The 18,244-nt window shown below is 41.1% G+C and overlaps 1 protein-coding gene across 3 annotated transcripts in view; it reads left to right on the forward strand.

Annotated features, from left to right (window-relative positions):
* The window catches only part of Cops4 (COP9 signalosome subunit 4), a 29,472-nt gene extending 17,531 nt beyond the window's left edge, over positions 1-11,941 (forward strand). For 2 of the 3 annotated variants that reach the window (XM_041642040.1, XM_041642041.1), the window contains 4 exons: positions 3,431-3,601; positions 5,811-5,926; positions 8,579-8,663; positions 11,469-11,941. In XM_041642040.1, coding sequence (XP_041497974.1) covers positions 3,431-3,601; positions 5,811-5,926; positions 8,579-8,663; positions 11,469-11,602 — 506 coding nt within the window. In that variant the 3' untranslated portion in view covers positions 11,603-11,941. The remainder of the gene's footprint in view (positions 1-3,430; positions 3,602-5,810; positions 5,927-8,578; positions 8,664-11,468) is intronic. The other variant, XM_041642042.1, reaches the window with a different exon arrangement.
* The last annotated feature ends 6,303 nt before the right edge of the window (positions 11,942-18,244 follow it).

The raw sequence follows: 18,244 nt of genomic DNA on the forward strand, positions 1-18,244 counted from the left end.
GTGACTGTGATCCAGCATGAAATTATGAACTAACCTAAAATATGAGGGTTTCTTGTTGTTGTTTGAAACTCAATTGCATGATTCTCCAGTGTGAACTTTGTAGTTGATAACATCATTTCACAGTGTCAGAAGGTGGAACACACCTGTATGCAGCAGTGATTGTGTACAGAGGACAGTTTATGGCTAGGTTAAACTCCTAAGTTCAAAGGTACACATTTTAGCCTTTTGACAGAAAGTGTGCGTTGTGCCAGATAACACACTACAAACAGATTCTCATGAGTACCTGACTGTCCACAGGTATTAACAATTGTTTTCACTATTTGCCCATCTAGTAGATGAAAAATGACATTGCAATTTGGCATTAATTCATACTTTATTTATAATGAATGTCTAAGCATCTTTTCACATGTATTTATGAAGCCATTGTTGAGCTGGGCAGTGGTGGAGCCTGCCTGTAATCTCAGCACTCAGGAGGCAGAGGCAGGTGGAGCTCTGAATTCAAGGCCAACCTGGTGTTCTAGGACAGCAAGAAAAAGTCATTTTTGGTAACCTTGCATTCTCTCATTCTCTCTCACTCTCTTTTTTAAATTTTGAGATAGGGTTTCTCTGGGTAGCCCTCGCTGTCATATAACTCCCTTTGTAGACCAGGCTGGCCTTGTTTGTTGGGGGATCTGCCTGGTCAAAGGTGTGTACCAGCACACCCAGCTCTCTGCATGTGCATTGGCCTTTTTTTGTTTTTTGAGTTGTAAAAACTCTTAACATATGAAAGAAAATTGATAGTTTTTTCCCCAATTTATTGCCTATATTGGACTTTGTGGAACTTTGCCATGTATAAAGTTTATTATTATTTGTATGTATGTGTGTATACATACAGAGAGAGACACACTGCGAAGGAACCCTAGTGCCTCACACCTGCTAATCTCACAGAATTATTCTGCAATTGCCCTGCAGTTGTCAAATGTCTAGGTTAGTAGAGCACAGCTAGATTGTTGTAGGTACTCCTTACTGCTGCAGTCACAGTTTGGTAGCCATTTTAGATGAAGTGCGTGAAGAAAACTTAGGTTAACAGGTATGTCATCTAACAGGGAGGCACATTTTAATGACTTTTTAAGGAAATTGTGGGTATTCTCTTTTGATACTACATTTAACCTGGTAAGGGCTGTAATATTATTACTGTGTGGAGTCTGAAACAGCACCAGTGAGCTTTTGTCCGGCTTTGTTAAATTTTGGTCTGCCTTGCACTTTCTTTTTTCTTTTTTGTTTCCTTTGTTTTGAGAAAGCGTCTCCCTACTTAGACCAGGGACCTTAAACTTGCCCCATCTTCTTCTAGCTCCTGAGTGTGGAGATTGCAGGCATTGCAGGCATGAGCCTCACCCACCCTTTTTGTCTCACACCTTGAAAGCGCTTATCTTGGCAGAATTTTCTATTATCATTTACTAGATTTGTAAAATACTGGCTCCCTGAATTATATAAAACTTCCAAGTATTGACACACTTTAGTGAACATTATAAAAATTACATTTTAATATATTGTTATTGATCTTATCAGAAAAACTTTCAACTATAATAAGGTATCAAACTCACAGAAACAAGGATAGGTTTTAAATTGCAATCAGAAACTCAAATTTTCAGATACCACTGCTTGTTTTATTATAGTTATAGGTTCTCTTTGCTCATTTTTGTTTTGGGAAGTATTTTGTGGTGCTGGGATTCAGCCTAGGGCCTTCCACATGGTAGACAAGTGCTCTTACTGAGCTGTGTTCCCCCGCCCCACTCCCTACCCCTAGTCCTATATGTTCATTTTTTTAAAAGGGCCAAGGTCTAGCAAGATGGCCCCAAACTGCAAACCTATGACTAAGTTCAATTCCCACCTAGTGGAAGGAACCAACTAATGATGTTCATTCTTCGACCTCCACATTTGTGTGCTGTGGCATAAAACTAGCTAGGACAATACCAAGATTTAGGCACTGGATGTACCCACTGCCGCTAGGTGTCCTTGTATTTCTGTTCATTTGGTGGTTTGGTCATCAGTCATATAAAGGTTCTTAAATGTGTACATTGAAACTGTATTGTTTCTTAGCAGAGAAGTATTAGTTGTTGCTGTTGTTTTTGAGACAAGATTTTAGTGTTCAGCTTGGCTGGCCCAGGATTTGCTGTGTAGTTCAAGCTGGTTCTGGGTTTACAGAAGGGTGTTCCATGCTGGGCATATACATTTTTTTTATTAACTAAATAATGCATGTTTGTTATATAAGTATAAATATGCAAGAAAAAATAGAAGTCACTTGGGCTTATAACCCCTTGGAACACTTAGATCTTTATCCTGGTCTATTATGTGAATATTTAGTTATCCTCATTTATCTGTGGTTCTTTGTTAGTGAACATACCTATTTATTAAAATTTATTTTTAACCCAAACTCTCAGCTCTTTTTTTTTAAATTATTTCCAGATATGTGCAGAGTAAGTAGCAAAATCTGAGTTGTCCAATTCCAGTTCCTAGCTGAGAGTGATCTTTTTATAGCTTAGCTTCTAAACTGTAAGCAAGCAACTTCTTGTGGACTACCTGGTGTTTCATTCTCTGTGGTTTTGTGCCCTTTAGTGATGATTTGATGATTTTGCTATTTAAAATGGTCCCCTAATGATGGAGGAAGGTCATTGGCTAATAAAGGCACTGCCCTGGCCGATGCACGCTATGAAGCTCCGACCCAGGAGCCAGGAGCATGGCGTCTCTCTCTGAGGCGTCTGCTCCCAAGAGAGCTGTGGAGTCTCTGAGCTCACTTCCTCTTCCTCCCAGCGTTCTGTTCTGTTTACTCCTCCCACCTATCCTCTAACCAATAAAATGGGCCAGGGCAGTGCCTTTATTAGCCAATGACCTTCCTCCATCACCCTAACATACCGCTGAATGTTCTCTAGTGTTTTGGACTGTGTGTGTGTGTGTATTGGTGGGAACTGGAGGTGACCTGACTCCCAGCAATCTTCTTACCTCAGCCTCCCAAGGGTTGGGACTACAGGCATGCACTACCATGTCCTCTCGTGCTCATAGATGTATCCAGCAGTCTGATGTGAAGATTTGTGTGACAAAATCATGTTGTGTAAACTTCATTTTGGTAGAATACAGTGTCAGCTCTGAGTTCAAGGCTGATGAGTTAACTAACAGTATATGTTAAGTAAGATTCTAAGCAGAAGCATTTGAAACAAAGTTGCAAATTGATGAAGGTTGACAAAAAATTGAGTAGGGGCTTAGAAGATTCCAATTCTGTATTTCCCGTACACACTGCAGCTGAGTATTATCTGTCTTTCTAGAACATTCCATAGATTATACACATATATATTAGTGGGGATTGCATTTTAGTGGGCAAAAATGGGATCATAGAATGTGATCTTTTTGTCATTGAAGAAACAGAGACTATTTGACACACCTATGTTTCCTCTAGGACAGCAGCGTTCTCGGATGCTGGCTACTCTTTTTAAGGATGAACGGTGCCAGCAACTTGCTGCATATGGAATCCTAGAGAAAATGTACCTGGATAGAATCATCAGAGGGAACCAGCTTCAAGAGTTTGCTGCAATGCTGATGCCTCACCAAAAAGCAACTACAGCCGATGGTAATGATCACAGTTCACGTGTATGTGGTGGTGAATGTTAGGTGTAGACTAGAAAGTACGTTAGATTAGTATTTTCAAGTAATACTTCCTGATAAATAAAAAGAGGACTGTTGACAAATGGTGACTGTTGAACATGGACATAAGTTTGTGGTGTATTCTGAAACAGTCCCCGTTAGAAAGCATTTTGTGAAATAATGCTTTTTCTTTTCTATCTTTTTTTTTTTTTTTGAAACTTGTGAAAACTGAAAAATTATAGAAAATACCTGTGGCCCCTGGATTTTAAAAATCTTAAGCCACTGGTGAACAACATTAAGTAACAGAATTGTAGTAGAGCGTAATTATGTATTGATTAAGGGCAAAATTTAGCTCAGTGCTTGCCTAAGGTCCATCAGAATTTGCTAATCAGAATAGATTTCCTTTTGTAGTTTTTGGTTAAATGATGTGTTTGTTTAAATCAGAATGTCTTTGCCAGGAATTTTTAAAAATATTTTCTTCATAAAATAGTTTTTTGTATGTTTGTCTACAGATGTTTTAAAGTACTTGCTATAGTTACCACGATAGTAAATATACAGATGTAAACATGGAGAAACATTCAAACATGTTTCAGCTGAATTAGTTTCAGCCTGCCTGTGAGCTAGATCCACTGCCCTGGACTCACGGTTGCCCTGTACTGAAGAGAAATGAGTTGCAGGGGTCATTTGTCCTGGGGCTAGCTGAAAGGTGACATTGATCCGGTCTACCTGCTGGGAGCTGCACCCTGTCTCGAAAAACCAAACAAACTAACAAAAAAAGAGGATGCATTGTCCTTCCCAGGACCTGCAGTAGTTCCTAGCACCCACATCTCACGCTGCCCCGTAATTCTGCCACAAAGAATATGATGCCCCCGAATACACACATTTAAAGATAAAAATAAACATTAGAAAATTAAGATGAGGGATTTTAAGAGGCTCTCGGAGCACGCTGCATGATTGTTGTGCTGCTGTTTGATAAGAGTGTGTGCTTGAAGCAGGGAAGGGAAAGGTGATGGAACCCCAGTGCAAAGGGCTGAATCCGTTCCTGGTAATTATCCACAGCTGCTCGCTGTACTATTACTTCTCTTGACATAGCACCCGACAGAAGCAGCTGAAGACAGGAGGGATTTACTCTGACCCAGTGTGGGAATACAGACCACCACAGCATGCGAGGTGGCTAGTCACATTGTGTCTACAGTAAAGATGCAGAGAACACACAGGTGCTCCTGCTGGCTTCCCCCTTTCATTCAGTTCAGGACTCCCCGGGTCCTTAGCTCCTCAGTTAAATCTGTCTGGAAACTGTGGGACCCTCACCTCTTATTCTCAAAGGGGCAAGAAGAAATTTCCTAGCAGAATGTTTTCCCAGGAGGGATAGTGGCCTTCCCCTCTCCCACCCAGGAGATTCCGAGCACAAGGTCACTTAGCTCAGCCCAGCCAGCCACCTGGTACAGGCTGATAAAGATGGCCTAACTCAAGAACAGTGGCCTTACTCTAAAAACAAGGAAAAAGCTGACTTAACAAAATGGGAGGGAGCAAGAGCCCTTGTACCCATGCCAAAGCATCTTCAAAGATTCTCTTTGTAGTTATGCCTTTAAAAGCTTACCCCACAGAGGAGATACAACTCCTCTCTACCTTGTAACGGGGATGGAGATGAGTTCCAAACATGTTTGTCTTAATGCTGATTAAATCTTGCTTATTACATCTGGGCCTCTCTGGTGGTCTCTCTCTGGCACAATAGAAACACTCTTACAGACACAGCCAGAGATGTTTTTTCATATGTGATTGGCTGTTGAAGATTAGCCATCACACTGACTTTCTAAGTACTGTAATTTATTGTATATAAACTAAAATGGCAAATGTTCCCTGGCATATTGGTGATTGCCGTTAATCTTATCACTTTGGAGGTAGAGGCAGGCAGATCTCAGAGTTTGAAACTATCCTGGTCTACAGAGTGAGTTCCCGGATAGCGAGGATTACACAGAAACCCTGTCATGAAAAACTGTAATAATAATAATAATAATAACAACAACAATAATATTTTATCAAATGTAAGGTTTAATAATGTATTGTTCAGAGGAGTAACACTGATTTTAGTGATTTATTACATGCCTAGAAATAAAAAATAAATAAAGGTATATCTTTTTTTAAAGTATAAAACTAGTTTCAAACATTTAATGAGTTTATGTTTTTTATTTAAGGTTCCAGCATCTTGGACAGAGCTGTTATTGAGCATAATTTGTTGTCAGCAAGCAAATTATATAACAATATCACCTTTGAAGAACTTGGAGCTCTTTTAGAGATCCCTGCAGCTAAGGTATTTTATTAATTCAGTACTTTATAACAGGACATTGAAACCCAAAACTATTGAAGTAATAGAAAAATACATAATTGATAGTGCTCGCCAGCACAGCAGAAGCTACGTGTTTAAAGACAGACTGTGTTTTATGATAGGAATGGACGTCTCAGAGAAGTCCTAAGTTGTACTCTTTCCATAGGGTTTCTTTGTTTGGTGTCTTAGGTCTCTGAAGTGTTAGATGGAGATTGGTGCATCTTTGTTTCTCTGCCCTAGATTGACTTTGACCCCAAGATGTTCTATTTTCTGAATTTGACTTAATTTAAGGAGTTGACTGACCTACGAGGGAATCTTATTTCATTTTTTAGATTTGGTTGGTCATACACAAATTCCTGCACAGTGATAATTGTAATTAGAGTGTTACTGTTAATGAAATACCATCTTAATTTCAAATAATACTGAGAGTAAAGTCATGCAGTTTATCTGATTGTGAGGTTTTGATTTTCTTTTTTCTTTTTCTTTTGAGACAGGATCTCATGCAGCCTAGACTGGTCTCAGACTCAATAGGAGGCTGAAGCTAAGGATGACCTTAGACTCTGGATCCTCCTGCCTCTTCCTCCCAAGTACTGAGATTACAGGTGTGTGTATATCAGGCTTCATTTAGGATTTTCTAAGAATTCTTTGCTTGGACAAGTTTAATTAATTACATTCATGTAGGAACTGAGACCACAGTTGCCAATTAAAAAATGTTTTCTTAGCCAAGAATGGTAGCTCACACCTATAATCTCAGCACTTTAGAGACTGAGGTAGCAGATGGCTGCAGAGTAAGACAAACAAAGATGCTTTCTTCTCAGGGTTGGTGGTACAGTTGCTTGTGGAGACTAAGGGAAGTGGATACCTTGTTAGTAATAGATTATAATCCGTCAATATGATGATGTAGTATTGGTCGTGAGGATGTCATTGTAAAAGATGAGCAAATCTGGGCCTGAAGAGATGGCACAGAAGTTAAGAGCACTACCTTATCTTGCAGAGGACCTGGGTTTGATTCCCAGAACCTATACAGAGGCTCACAAGCATCTGTAACTCCAGTTCCAGGGTCCTGTCCTGGCTTCCTGCAGCAGGCATGCCTGTGGTGCACAGACATTCTTGCAGGCAAGACAACCATACACCTTTAAACAAAATGACCGGTCACAATCTAGTTTGCTCATGTGTACTAAACATTAGCTGTGGCAGTAGGAGTTGGATTTAGAACGTTTTGCTTTTGCCCCTCTAATTATCTTTTAAAATTTTCTTCATTTCCTTTTTGAATATGGACATCTGTTTCTTTGGTTTTTGGGCTTTTTAAAGAATAGTGTTTTCTTCAGTTTGGGGCTGGGTGTGGGACATCTTGTGATCAGAGGACTCAGGAGGATAGGGCAAGAAGGCAGTAGCTTTTCCTGGCTACATAGGGAGACGCGGTCTCAGAAAGGAAACAACAAAATGGAGATGCGGTCTCAGAAAGGAAACAACAAAATGTTTTGTAGTAGATACACTGAAATTGATATAGGAAAAAAAGTTTTTGTGTTCCCCCAGAATTGAAGGCAATGTTGTTACTATTTATACATTTACTTTAAGATATTTAGTTATCTTATGTGTATGATTTTTTGTAAAAATTACTATTTTTATTTATATGTCTGTGTGTGTGTCCATGTGAGAGTATGCTCTGTGTGTGTGTGTGCCCAAGAAAGCCAGAAGAGGACTTCAGATACCCTGGAGTTAGAATTATAGTCAGTTGTGAGCCACCTAATGTGAGTGCTAGGAACCGAACTCAGGTCCTCTGTAAGAGGGTGTACGCTCTTCACCATTGAGCCCTCTCCCCAGCCCCCGGTATGTGAGTGTTTATCTGCATGTGTGTCTGCAGCACATGTGTGCTGGTGCTTGTAGACACCAGAAGAGGGTGTTGGGTCCCCGGGACTGGGGTTGGGACTGCTGTGACTGCCGTGTGCTCTGGGGAGGCAGCCAGTGCGCTCCACCACTCGGCTCATGCCAGGCATTGCAGGGCAGCCAGTGGGCAAAGGCGGTAGCAGAACTACACACCTGCAGCTTTTAAATTCTTTTAAGATTTGAATCTCAGTGTAATTTTGAGACTTATTTTGTATTCTGTGCGTAGAGTGTCTGCTTAGCCTACACAAGGCTCTGGAGTTAGTCCTCACCTGCAAAACTGGACTGATGTAGCCTCCTGTACTCCTAGCGCTTGGGTAGTGGAGGCAGGAGGATCAGAAGCCCAAGTTCTTCCTCAGCTGCATAACAACTTGAGGTCAGCCTGGGACTTGTGACTCTTCATCCAAAAAAAGAAAAAGAAGAAAAGAAAATTGGTTATTTTGATTTTAAGTAGAGGGAAAAAGTTGGTAAAAAATGGCTATATTCTTGCCCAACAAAAGTCTGACAAGTCTATTCTCACCACTTGAGAGGCCAGAGGATCCGGAGTTCTAGTCAGCCAGGCTATATATATAGTGAGACCTTGTTTCCAAAAGAGACAACTCCCAGCAAAGTGAAATAGGACCCATGCAGTGGGGTAAGAAACTAGAAATACATGTTCCTCAGCAAATGACAGGTAAGGCTTTCACTTGATTATATGTGAATGGTTGTTAAATATGATAAACTGAGAGATTGTTTTGTTTTTGTTTTTAATAGGCAGAAAAGATAGCATCACAAATGATAACAGAAGGACGGATGAATGGATTTATTGACCAGATTGATGGGATAGTTCATTTTGAAAGTAAGAAGTTTTATGCATTCTCATCATAGTGAACTGTTGTATGTTTATGATTAAGATAATGTTGAATTGTTTCTTTTGACCTAGAATTGTATTATTATGAGCGTATTTCCAACAGAAATAATTTAAAAGTTTTAAAGGTTATATTTATGAATTATTTATCTCAACGTTTCTAAGCTAAGAAAAAGATGAACTGATATTGTTACCAGTTTAGTCAGTCCCCTGACCTTTGTTGAACTCAAAGCATGGGTAGGGCACATGGAATGACAATGAGAACTAATGTAGAGGCAGGCAGGTAAGTGGACGTCTTGACTTCCCACATAGAGAAACCCTGCTCCCCACCTCAAAAAACTCCCCCCTCCCTAGTTGCCATCTTTGTCCCCATGTCTCAGTTTGAATCAACAGGGTTGATAGGTGATTTTCCAATCCCTGCACATAAGGTACAATTTTAAATCATGTGCTCCTGTGTCACTCTGAGTTTCTCTGTAGAAAATCTTATTTTAAACTATGGCACTATCTGAATATCTGCATGTGCTCATAAACTAGGCTCCCTGGGTAGTTAGTAGGTCTATCTTACTTTCCATGGCATACCTAGCTGCAGTGTCCTGCTCCTGGGGAATAAGGGATAAATACATGTCATGAGTACTAGGGCAAAGGCGTCATGTTTATATCAGGTTGGAACCAGAGAGACGGCTGTAGGTAAGTGCTTACAGTGAGCCCCAGCACCCAGATAGAGAGAAGCATGGCAGCTGTGCACCTGTAATCCAGTGCTGGCAGGGGCAGGGGTCAGAGGTGGGAGGACCCTGGAGTCTTGATGGCTAGACACAGCAATCTAGCTACATCAGCTCCCGTATCACAAAGGTAGAGACACTAGTGAGATTGTTGGGTGTAAGGAGTTTGCTGTGAAAGTCTGGAGAACAGCTCCACAAAGTGTAACCTCTGTACCATCTGCCCTGCCCCCAGACATCATACACCTGTGTGTGAGAGCGTGCATACACACACACAATTTTCTTAAATTGAGCAGAGAATCTTTCTTTTAAGATTTGGTTTTTATTTTATTTTATTTTTTCATGTGAATGGGTGTTTGCCTTTGTACCCTGTGTGTCTGCTGTCAGTGGAGGCCAGAAGAGGGCAGCCCTTGGAACGTGAGCTGCAGCCTGAGTGCTAGGATTCAAACCCAGGCTCTCTGGAAGAGCAGCTAATGCTCTTAACCACTGAGCCATCTCCATGGCCCCACATAAACTTAAAGATTGGAATAGAGAGCAATAGATGACATCCTCCATGCGAACATGCCTGTGAACATGTCCTCATTCATGCCTCACACACAAACAAAATCTAAATAAAGCTAATAAAATAGGGAGTTTTTTAGTTGTTCAGATAAAAATGATAAAGATATGAGCTGGGCGACGGTGGTGCACGCCTTTAATCCCAGCACTCAGGAGGAAGAGACAGGTGGATCTCTGTGTGTTCAAGGTCAGCCTGGTCTAAAAGAGCTAGTTCTTGGACAGGCTTCAAAGCCACAGAAAAACCCTGTCTTGGGAAAAAAAAAATACAAAAAACAAAAACAAACCCACATGTTCAGAACAGACTAAACCTAGAATGACAAGGGGAAGCTCAAGTCTCTGCATTACCACCCCATCCCTTGGGCCTGAGGTAGCTGATCATCTCTGCCAGGCTGTGTGTCTTTATAGATGTCAGTGCAGATTAGTAAGAAATACAGTTTTCTAGAAGATAGGAGTATGGGACCGTATTTTAAACTGCAGTTGCCTTTTAATTCATTGTACTGTAGACACACTTTCAAATCAGTAAGCAGCAGTCTGATTTGTTTATGGCCAAATAAAAAATGGAGTTCACTTTTTACCACTCATTCTGTAGACAAGGCTGGCCCTGAACACAGATCTGCCTGTGTCTGCCTCGCGATTGCTGGGATTAAAGTGTGTGCCACTATACCCAGCCTAATTATTATTATTATTTTAAGAAAGGCTCTCTTTATCTCTGTCTACCTATCTCGGAACTCACTATGTTGATCAGGCTTGCCTTGAATTAAACGGATCCACCTGGCTTATGCCAGCTTTATATATATATATATCCTGCATGTATATATGCCAGAAGAGGGTGCTGATCCCCTAGAACTGGAGTTGGGAAGCACCATGTGAGTTCTGGAAGAGCAGCCTCTTAACAGCAGAGCCATCTCCAGTCCCCAGGCTGTGCCTTTAAAATGCTCTTTTAAATGAGACTTCTTCCTGGCTCTCATTTCTGAGTATATATTATTCATTTTTAAAAGAAGTTGTAGATTCAAGATAGTGTTTTGTGTAGATTTTACTTTTATGTTCCTTTTCCCTTGTGTTTTAGGTGAGGTAGGCACATTCTTGTATGTAAATCCAGTGCTTTCCCAGTAGAGGGCGGCATCTCCCACCTGTAAACTCCGGTGAACTCTTCTCAGTAATGTTCTGAGGCTGTTTTGTGGCTGTGGTCGTCTTGATGACTGTTCAGTGGGGAAGTTTGTTCTAAAGGGCATTTTATTATGTTTTATATTTGTTATTAGTGATTTGAGTTTTGTTTTGTTTTTTGAGACAGTGTCACTTTGTAGACCAGGCCAGCCTTAAACTCATGGAGAGCCTACTTCTGCCTTCTGAGTGCTGGGGTTAAAAATGTGCCGCCATGCTTGGCCTAATTTGGGTTCTTAACTATTGCATAATTAATATTTTTGGAATAAACTTTTTTTAAAATTAGAACTGTTGTAATTTATCTTTTAACTTGGATTTGTACGTAATTGCTATTTTTTTCCCCATTGTTATCTGTTTTTAGCACGAGAAGCCCTGCCAACATGGGACAAACAGATCCAGTCGCTTTGTTTCCAAGTAAACAACCTTCTGGAGAAGATCAGTCAGACAGCCCCGGAGTGGACGGCTCAGGCCATGGAGGCCCAGATGGCCCAGTGAGGCCTTGCGGAGCTCTGTGCACGCCGCCTCGCTGCCACTGTGCGGTGACTCCCCTGCCCCTCCAGAGCATTCGCATCATGACCTTCACATTTCAGTCCTTTTATGCTGGGTCCCATTTACAGAAGATGCTAGAGCAGGAAGGGCAGCACTAAAACATAGTAGTTCTCATACGCTGAGTCTGTGTATTAAGCCAACTCAGATATTTTGAAAACTTGTTCTCTAAACAGAAGTGGAAGCGCTGTGATGAAGAAGTTTGGAATTTGTGATCTTTGTAGTTATGTAAAACTGAAATGCTTTGTGCCTCTCCAAATGTGGCTATTCTAATAAACAGAGCAATGAACCAAATAAAGGTAGTACTTTGTTTTTAATTAGTTGAAAAGTGTTTTATTCCTTTTCCTTGAATTTAGAAAATGTTAGCTTATATCTTATGCTATAAGTACAATAATTAGTTATGTATAGTGCCTGCCCCAAGCCTCCTGAGTCACGAAGTTGAGGGAGTAAGGCGAGTGCTTGGAGCTGCACACGGGAGGAGCTGGGGTCATGTCATCTGTGGTGACTGGAGAAGGCAGGCAGGGCTTTAAAAGGGTGTGGATCGTGACTGGAGGTTTCTCATCCCACTTGGTCCTACAGCTGCTTTTAAAATAACTACCTAGAGGCTTAATATTAATTACAAACTATTTGGTCTATTAGCTCAGACTTATCATTAACTAACTCTTACAGTTGAACTCATTTCTGTTTGTCTGTATTTTACCATGAACCACGTTGACTCGTTACCTCACATCTTGTATCTGCGGCTGCTGCCAGCATCTCCCAGGTTCCACCTTCCTCCTCTATTCAGATTGACTTTCCTGCCTAGCTGTATTTTACCCTGCCGTAGGCCAGAGCAGGGTAATATTCATCAACCAGTAAAAGTAGCTCATATTTACATACAGAAGGGCATCCCACATCTGTACATGACTTCTTACTTAACCCCAACAATTAAAGACCTTAAAGGCAACCCACCACTTACAGAACAAAAACCATCCAGGTCATTAGAAATTGGTGTCTTATTGAAATACTCTCTTTGCTTTGAAACATCCTGGGGAACAACAGTAGCTTATTTTTAAATAATACCCAAATTCATTTCCATAAGGCACCCTTGACCATTAAGGGAAGTTACTTTGCAGGGCTTTGTTTGACCTAGAGAACTGATGCACAAGTCCACACTCCTTTCAGTCTTCTGTTTCCTGCAATTGTAGAAACAGGTATTTCCGCAGGTCAAGGCCCAGGGACCCAGGCATGGGGCCAGAAAGATGGCTCGGCCAGGAAAAGCAGTTGCCATACAGGCCTGCTGACCTGAGTTCAACCCCTGGAGCCCACATGGAAAGATGATAGTGTGCTTCTCTAGTCCAAACACTATGAGGAGATGGGAGAATTGGCCCAAATCTGAAAAGCCAGCTAGCCTGGGGTATGCAGTGTAACACCCCAAGGGAGACCCTGCGGCATAGGGTGGAAGTCAAGAACCAGCTCAGAAGTTTTATCTTCTAGGCTGGAGAACTCAGTGGCTAAGAGCACTTACTGGGTACTCTTCCAGAGGACCCAGGTTCAAATCCTGGCACCTTCCTGGAGGTTCACAACCATCTGTAACTCCAGTTATGGGGATTCCATCCTCCTCTTCAGGCCTCTGAAGGTACTGGATATGTAGGTGAGGCACAGACATGCAAGCAAAACACTCATACACATAAAAAATTCTAAAAACTGTAAAGTTGTTTTCCACATGTGAATCATGGCACGTATGTGACCCTGTTCACACATACATCATACATAAACAGGCATAATACAGAGTGCTTCCCAAATATTCCCATATTGTCAAGGATCCATTGACGAGAGTGCAAGACAGACCAAGAGAAGGAATCAGGAGGGATCCTTCTCAAAAAAAAAAAAAAAATGAGGCAGTCAAGGAAATGGCAGCCTCTTCCAGTCACAGCTATAGGGAATAGGAGGTCCATTTCCTGCTCAGATGGGCATGAAACCTCTTACCAACAGCTTGGCCCCTCAGGCATCACGTCTGGCTTTCAGCCAAAACATCAGCAAACTTGCTAAAAGACCCGAGCCACTGTGAGAGACACGGCAGGCATCAGAACAAGACTGATATATGATGAGGGGGGGTTGGAATTGCCAGACTCAGAATTGACAGCAATCATGATTAACCTGCTAAGGGCTCTAATAGGAAAAGTTGACAACACAAGGAGAGAGGGTAGGTAAACAGGTTGAACTGATGATTGAAGTGCAAGAAATAAGCACAGAGAAGGAAATGAATACCCACTGTTGAGTTAGGCTGGAGACGGCCAAGAGAAGGAAAAGAGAGCCCCAAACCATAGAAACTGAAGCCACCCGTGGTAAAAAGCTTCCCAAACTCAAAATGTAAAGGGGCAAAGTAGAACTAGCATATCTAAGAACGGTGGGGAAATTACGAAAGTTCACACGTAAAGAATACCAGAAGAAAGGAGGAGAATGCCTAACAGTGTTCCAAAGTGATGCAGGAAGTTCAGAAATGGAAGCGTCAGGTGTGGAAACATGCCTGTCTCAGCACTTGGGAGCCGGTCATGGGAGGGTTTCAAGTTTGAGGCTAGCTCTTGCCTCAAAAGACAAAACAACAGAAGCATTAAGTAGGTGTTGCGGGGATAGCTCAGTGGTAAAGCCATGCAGAGCACACATGTGGCCTGGGTTCACTCTTCAGTTCCAAAACAAATGGCGCATGCCTTTAATCCCAGCACTCGGGAGGCAGAGGCAGGCGGATCTCTGTGAGTTCGAGACCAGCCTGGTCTACAGAGCTAGTTCCAGGACAGGCTCCAAAGCCACAGAGAAAAAACCCTGTCTCAAAAAACCAAAAAAAAAAAAAAAAAAAAGGAAAGAAAAAAATATCCTATGTCGTGGCTAATACCTTTAACCCGGCACTCCGGAGGCAGGGGGTCTCTGCGAGTTTGACCTCCAATAGGTAAGACCTCCTATTGGAATCACCAAAGCCTGGCATATCAAGTTGAGGCAGTACCAAGCTCCTCCCACTTGAACCAAGATTGTGCAAGTCATCCCATCATAGGGAATAGGTTCCAAAGATGCTGTCTCAAACAAAACAACTCCTGATTACAAACTGGGGAAAGTATTACCTGTTTTTAACACCGGGATATATCACATTTGAATGACAGCAACCAAAGACAGGGAATATTGAAAAAGACAAAACACCTCACCTGTAGAGGAAACAGGAATAAGAACCACATGGGCTTTCTTTTCAGAAATCACTCAAGAACAGAAGAAATATTTAAGGTATTAAAAACCCAACATAGACTTTTATGCAACAAAATTATACTTTATAAATGAAGAGTCAAGACTTTTTTTGGGGGGGGGGAGGAAGGGGCAGGGGATCTGTCATATCAGAAATATCCAAAGAAATTCTTCTAAGAGAAATAAAAAGACATGGTATGGGTTTAAAAAAGCAATCCAAATCCTCAGATCTACATAAAAAAGGAAGGAGATCAGAGTGAGTCCCTGTACGCTGAAAAGGTTACCTGGGCACGTGTTGTAGGAATTTCTACAGCCAGTAGCCTTTAAGTTACCCGCCCACTTGGGCGTGGCTTCTTATACTATCTATGCCGACTTAAAGCGCACATCCTGTTTCTTTCCCGGCTGCGGGATTCGGTGGCTGTTCCCCGTTCCAGCAGAGGACTGTGATCTGTGAATCTACCCCTAAATAAATAACCCTCTATCATACTCAGTTCTGAGCCAGTGTAGGATTTCTTTTAAGTGTCTTTCAGGCACATGTCAGAAACCCCAACACTAGGAAAACCGAGGCAGGAGGATCAAAAGTTTGGGGTTAGCTTGTTAGACCATACGCCCAAATCATTCATTTAAAAAAAAAAAGACTCTGGGGATGGAACTCAATGGAACTCTTGCCTAGATCATCCAAAGCCCTGGGTTCAATTCTCAGCACCACATAAACATGGGATATGGTGACACACTCCTGTAACTCCTGCACCTGGGAGCCTTAAGGTCAGAGTTCAAGATCATTCTCAGCTGTTTAGTGAGGAGGAGGCCAGCTAGGCTACATGACAACCAGTATCAAAAAGTGTTCTTTTCCTTAAAATGTCATGTAGGACAGAGATACCTATCAGATCAAGTAGTGAGTCAGACCCAACACCAGAAATATAACAGCTACTAAACCAAGTGGCATTAACCCAGGGATGCATGGCTCCAATCAGCGGGTGCAGAAAAAGCAACTGATATACTCTAACTCATTGATGGGTAAGAGTCAGGAAGAGAGGTGGACCACCTCAACTTGGTAATACATTGATAACAAATAAATAGCTGATTGCATATTTAGTAGCAAGAGACTATCCATCTCCACACATGACTGGGAACTAGGCAAACATGTCTACTCTTTTTAAAATTTTTTTCCATTGGTTTTATTGAGCTATACATTTTTTTCTGCTCCCCCTCCTTTCCTCTCCCCTCCCCTTTAACCTTCTCCAGTGATCCCCATGCTCCCAATTTACTCAGGAGATTTTGTCTTTTTCTACTTCCCATGTAGATTAGATCCATGTATGTCTCTCTTAGGGTCCTCATTGTTGTCTAGGTTCTCTGGGTTGTGACTTGTAGGCTGGTTTCCTTTGCCTTATGTTTAAAAACCACTTATGAGTGAGTACATATGATATTTGTCTTTCTGGGTCTGGGTTTTCTCACTCAAAATGATGTTTTCTAGATTCATCCATTTGCCTGCAAATTTCAAGATATCGTTATTTTTTCTGCTGTGTAGTACTCTATTGTGCAAATGTACCACATTTTCCTTATCCATTCTTCAGTCAATGGGCATTTAGGTTGTTTCCAGGTTCTGGCTATGACAAACAAAGCTGCTATGAACATGGTTGAGCACATGTCCTTGTGGCACGATTGAGCATCCTTTGGATATATACCCAAAAGTGGTATTACTGGGTCTTGAGGAAGGTTGTTTTCTAATTTTCTGAGAAATCACCATACTGATGTCCAAAAGGGCTGTACCAGCTTGCATTCCCACGAGCAATGCAGAAGTGTTCCCTTTTCCCCACAACCTCTCCAGCATAAGTTGTCATCAGCGATTTTGATCTTGGCCATTCTTACAGGTGTAAGATGGAATCTCAGAGTTGTTTTTATTTGCATTTCTCTGATTGCAAAGAATGTTGAGCATTTCCTTAAGTGTCTTTCAGCTGTTTTAGATTCCTGTGTTGAGAGTTTTCTGTTTAGGTTGGTATTCCATTTTTTTTATTGGATTATTTGTTCTTATGATGACCAATTTCTTGAGTTTTTTGTATATTTTGGAGATCAGACCTCTGTCTGATGTGGGATTGGTAAAGATCTTTTCCCCTTCTGTAGGCTGCCGTTTGTCTTTTTTTTTTTTAATATTTATTTATTTATTATGTACACATATACAGTATTCTTGGTATTCTGTCTGCAGGCCAGAAGAGGGCACCAGATCTCATTACAGATGGTTGTGAGCCACCATGTAGTTGCTGGAAATTGAACTCAGGACCTCTGGAAGAGCAGGCAGTGCTCTTAACCACTGAGTCATCTCTCCAGCTCCTGTCATTTTGTCTTGTTGACCGTCCTTTGCTTTACAGAAGCTTTTCAGTTTCAGGACGTCCCATTTATTAATTGTTTTCTTCGGTGTCTGTGCTACTGGGGTTGTATTTAAGAAGTGGTCTCCTGTGCCAATGTGTTCGAGTATAATTCCTACTTTCTTTTCTACAAGGTTCAGTGTAGCTGGCTTTATGTTGAGGTCTTTGATCCATTTGGATGTGAGTTTTGTTCATGGTGATAGATATGGATCTATTTTCATTCTTCTACATGTTGATATTCAGTTATGCCAGCACCATTTGTTAAATATGCTTTCTTTTTTCCATTTTATATTTTTTGCTTCTTTGTCAAAAATCAGGTGTGTGGATTGATATCCGGGTCTTTGATTCAGCTTCATTGGTTCTCCTGTCTGTTTTTATGCCAGTACCAGTTTGTTATCAGTACTGTAGCTCTGTAGTAGAGTGTGAAGTCAGGGATTGTGAAGCCTCCAGAAGTTCCTTTATTGTTCAGGATTGTTTTGGCTATCCTGGGTTTTTTTGTTTTTCCATATGAAATTGAGTCTTTCGAGGTCTGTGAAGAATTTTGCTGGGATTTTAATGGGCATTGCATTGAATATGTAGATTGTTTTTTGTAAGATTGCCATTTTTACTATGTTAATTTTATCTACCTAAGCAGTAGTGGGAGGTCTTTCCACTTCCTGGTGTTTTCTTCTATTTCTTTCTTCAAAGATTTAAAATTCTTGTCATACAAGTCTTCCACTTGTTTGGTTAGAGTTACTCTGAGATAGTTTATACTATTTGTGGCTATTATGAAGGGTGATGTTTCTCTGATTTCTTTCTCAGTCCATTTATCATTCTGTGTAAATGAGGGCTACCGATTTTTTTGAGTTAATCTTGTGTCCTGCTACATTACTGAAAGTGTTTATGAGTTGTAGAAGTTCCTTGGTAGAATTTTTGGAATTGCTTATGTAAACAATCATATCATCAACAAATAGTGAGAGTTTGACTTCTTCTTTTTCAATTTGTATCCCCTTAATCTCCTTTTATTGTCTTTTTGCTC

This window comes from Microtus oregoni, unplaced genomic scaffold (assembly GCF_018167655.1).
Source record: "Microtus oregoni isolate MIOR12 unplaced genomic scaffold, Mior012 000072F_ref0000427, whole genome shotgun sequence".
Classification (NCBI taxonomy): domain Eukaryota; kingdom Metazoa; phylum Chordata; class Mammalia; order Rodentia; family Cricetidae; genus Microtus; species Microtus oregoni.